Source organism: Sinocyclocheilus rhinocerous, unplaced genomic scaffold, assembly GCF_001515625.1.
Source record: "Sinocyclocheilus rhinocerous isolate Xijiao unplaced genomic scaffold, SAMN03320098_v1.1 scaffold7355, whole genome shotgun sequence".
Taxonomy (NCBI): Eukaryota; Metazoa; Chordata; class Actinopteri; order Cypriniformes; family Cyprinidae; genus Sinocyclocheilus; species Sinocyclocheilus rhinocerous.
In genome coordinates this window covers 77767-79560 of record NW_015659699.1, presented here as the reverse complement: position 1 = coordinate 79560, position 1794 = coordinate 77767, and the positions used below count along the sequence as shown (strand labels likewise).

Sequence of the window (1794 nt, the reverse complement as noted above, 5' to 3'; positions counted from 1 at the left end):
TCTCTCTCTCTCTCTCTCTCTCTCTTACACACACACACACACACACACACACACACACGCTGCTTCTCAAACACTGAGCATAAACTGGACATAAATCTGAACATTACTATTCTCACAGAAACAAACTCCGACCAATCCGACGCTCTATCACCTGGTGAGGGACGTCAAACAGGTAAAGCTGTTCAGCTGATGCACGCGCGTGTCTGACGCCAGACTGCAGTACGTCTTGAGTTTTATTCCCTTGTGTTTTTTGCTAGGGTAACCTCCCGCCCAACTATAAGATCACGCTGATCGACGTGGGGCTGGTGATCGAGTATCTGATGGGAGGAACGTACAGGTGCAACTACACACGCAAACGCTTCCGCATCATCTACAACAACCTGCACGGGAACAGCCGGGTAAACCAGCGCTAACAGTGTTTATATCAGCCGAAACATGTACTAAGAATTTTACTTTAAGGTTTTGAGATTGTAATTTAATTTTTTCATAATTTAATAACACATTTGCATGTTCACGGTTCTCTGATGCCGGTTAATGGTCACATGACATGCAGATCAAAGTGTTTTTTTTTCTTTCATATTTTAAAAATCTTTTCGGTGTTTGTTTTATTTGAAAATAATTTCTGCATTTTAATTTTACTTTATTTTTATTTAATTATTAGATCAGAATGAAAGATCTAATGCTTTGTGTCTGTCTCTGTGTGTGTGTGTGTGTCTATCTGTCTGTTTTTTTTGTTCTGTCTGTCCATCTTTGTGTCTGTTACTCTGTCTGTCATTCTGTCTGTCCACCTCCCCATCCGTCCGTCTTTCTGTTTGTTTGTCTGTCGTTCTGTCCGCCTGTCTATCTCTATATCTGTATGTCTGTCTGTCCTTCTGTCTGTCTGTCTCTATATCTGTCTGTCCTTCTGTTTGTCCGTCCGTCTTTCTGTTCGTTTGTCTGTCCGCCTGTCTATCTCTATATCTGTCTGTCTGTCGTTCTTTCTGTCTGTCTGTCTCTATATCTGTCTGTCCTTCTGTCGTTTTTTCTGTCTGTCTCTATATCTGTCTGTCATTCTTTCTTTCTGTCTGTCTGTCTCTATATCTCTGTCGTTCTTTCTTTCTGTCTGTCTCTATATCTCTCCGTCCCTCTGTCGTTCTGTCCGTCTGTTGTTATTTCTGTCTGTGTGTCTGTCTGTCTCTGTGTCTGTCGTTCTTTGTCTGTCTGTCTCTATATCTGTCTCTGTCTCTATATCTGTCTGTCGTTCTTTGTCTGTCTGTCTGTCTATCTCTATATCTGTCTGTCGTTCTTTCTGTCTGTCTCTATATCTGTCTGTCCATCTGTCGTTCTTTCTGTCCGCCTGTCTGTCTCTATATCTGTCGTTCTGTCTGTCTGTCTCTATATCTGTCTGTCCATCTGTCGTTCTTTCTGTCCGCCTGTCTGTCTCTATATCTGTCGTTCTGTCTGTCTGTCTCTATATCTGTCTGTCCATCTGTCGTTCTTTCTGTCCGCCTGTCTGTCTCTATATCTGTCGTTCTGTCTGTCTGTCTCTATATCTGTCTGTCCATCTGTCGTTCTTTCTGTCCGCCTGTCTGTCTCTATATCTGTCGTTCTGTCTGTCTGTCTCTATATCTGTCTGTCGTTCTTTCTTTCTGTCTGTCTCTATATCTGTCCGTCCTTCTGTTTGTCCGTCCGTCTTTCTGTTCGTTTGTCTGTCCGCCTGTCTATCTCTATATCTGTCTGTCTGTCGTTCTTTCTGTCTGTCTGTCTCTATATCTGTCTGTCCTTCTGTCGTTTTTTCTGTCTATCTCTATATCT

At 42.5% G+C, this 1794-nt stretch overlaps 1 protein-coding gene across 1 annotated transcript in view; it reads left to right on the top strand.

The window, feature by feature from the left end:
- Nucleotides 1–1794, top strand: part of trpm7 (transient receptor potential cation channel, subfamily M, member 7) — a 52985-nt gene that overhangs the window by 17612 nt on the left and 33579 nt on the right. Inside the window, 2 exon segments of the mRNA XM_016532782.1 lie at nucleotides 118–172; nucleotides 258–398. Coding sequence (XP_016388268.1) covers nucleotides 118–172; nucleotides 258–398 — 196 coding nt within the window.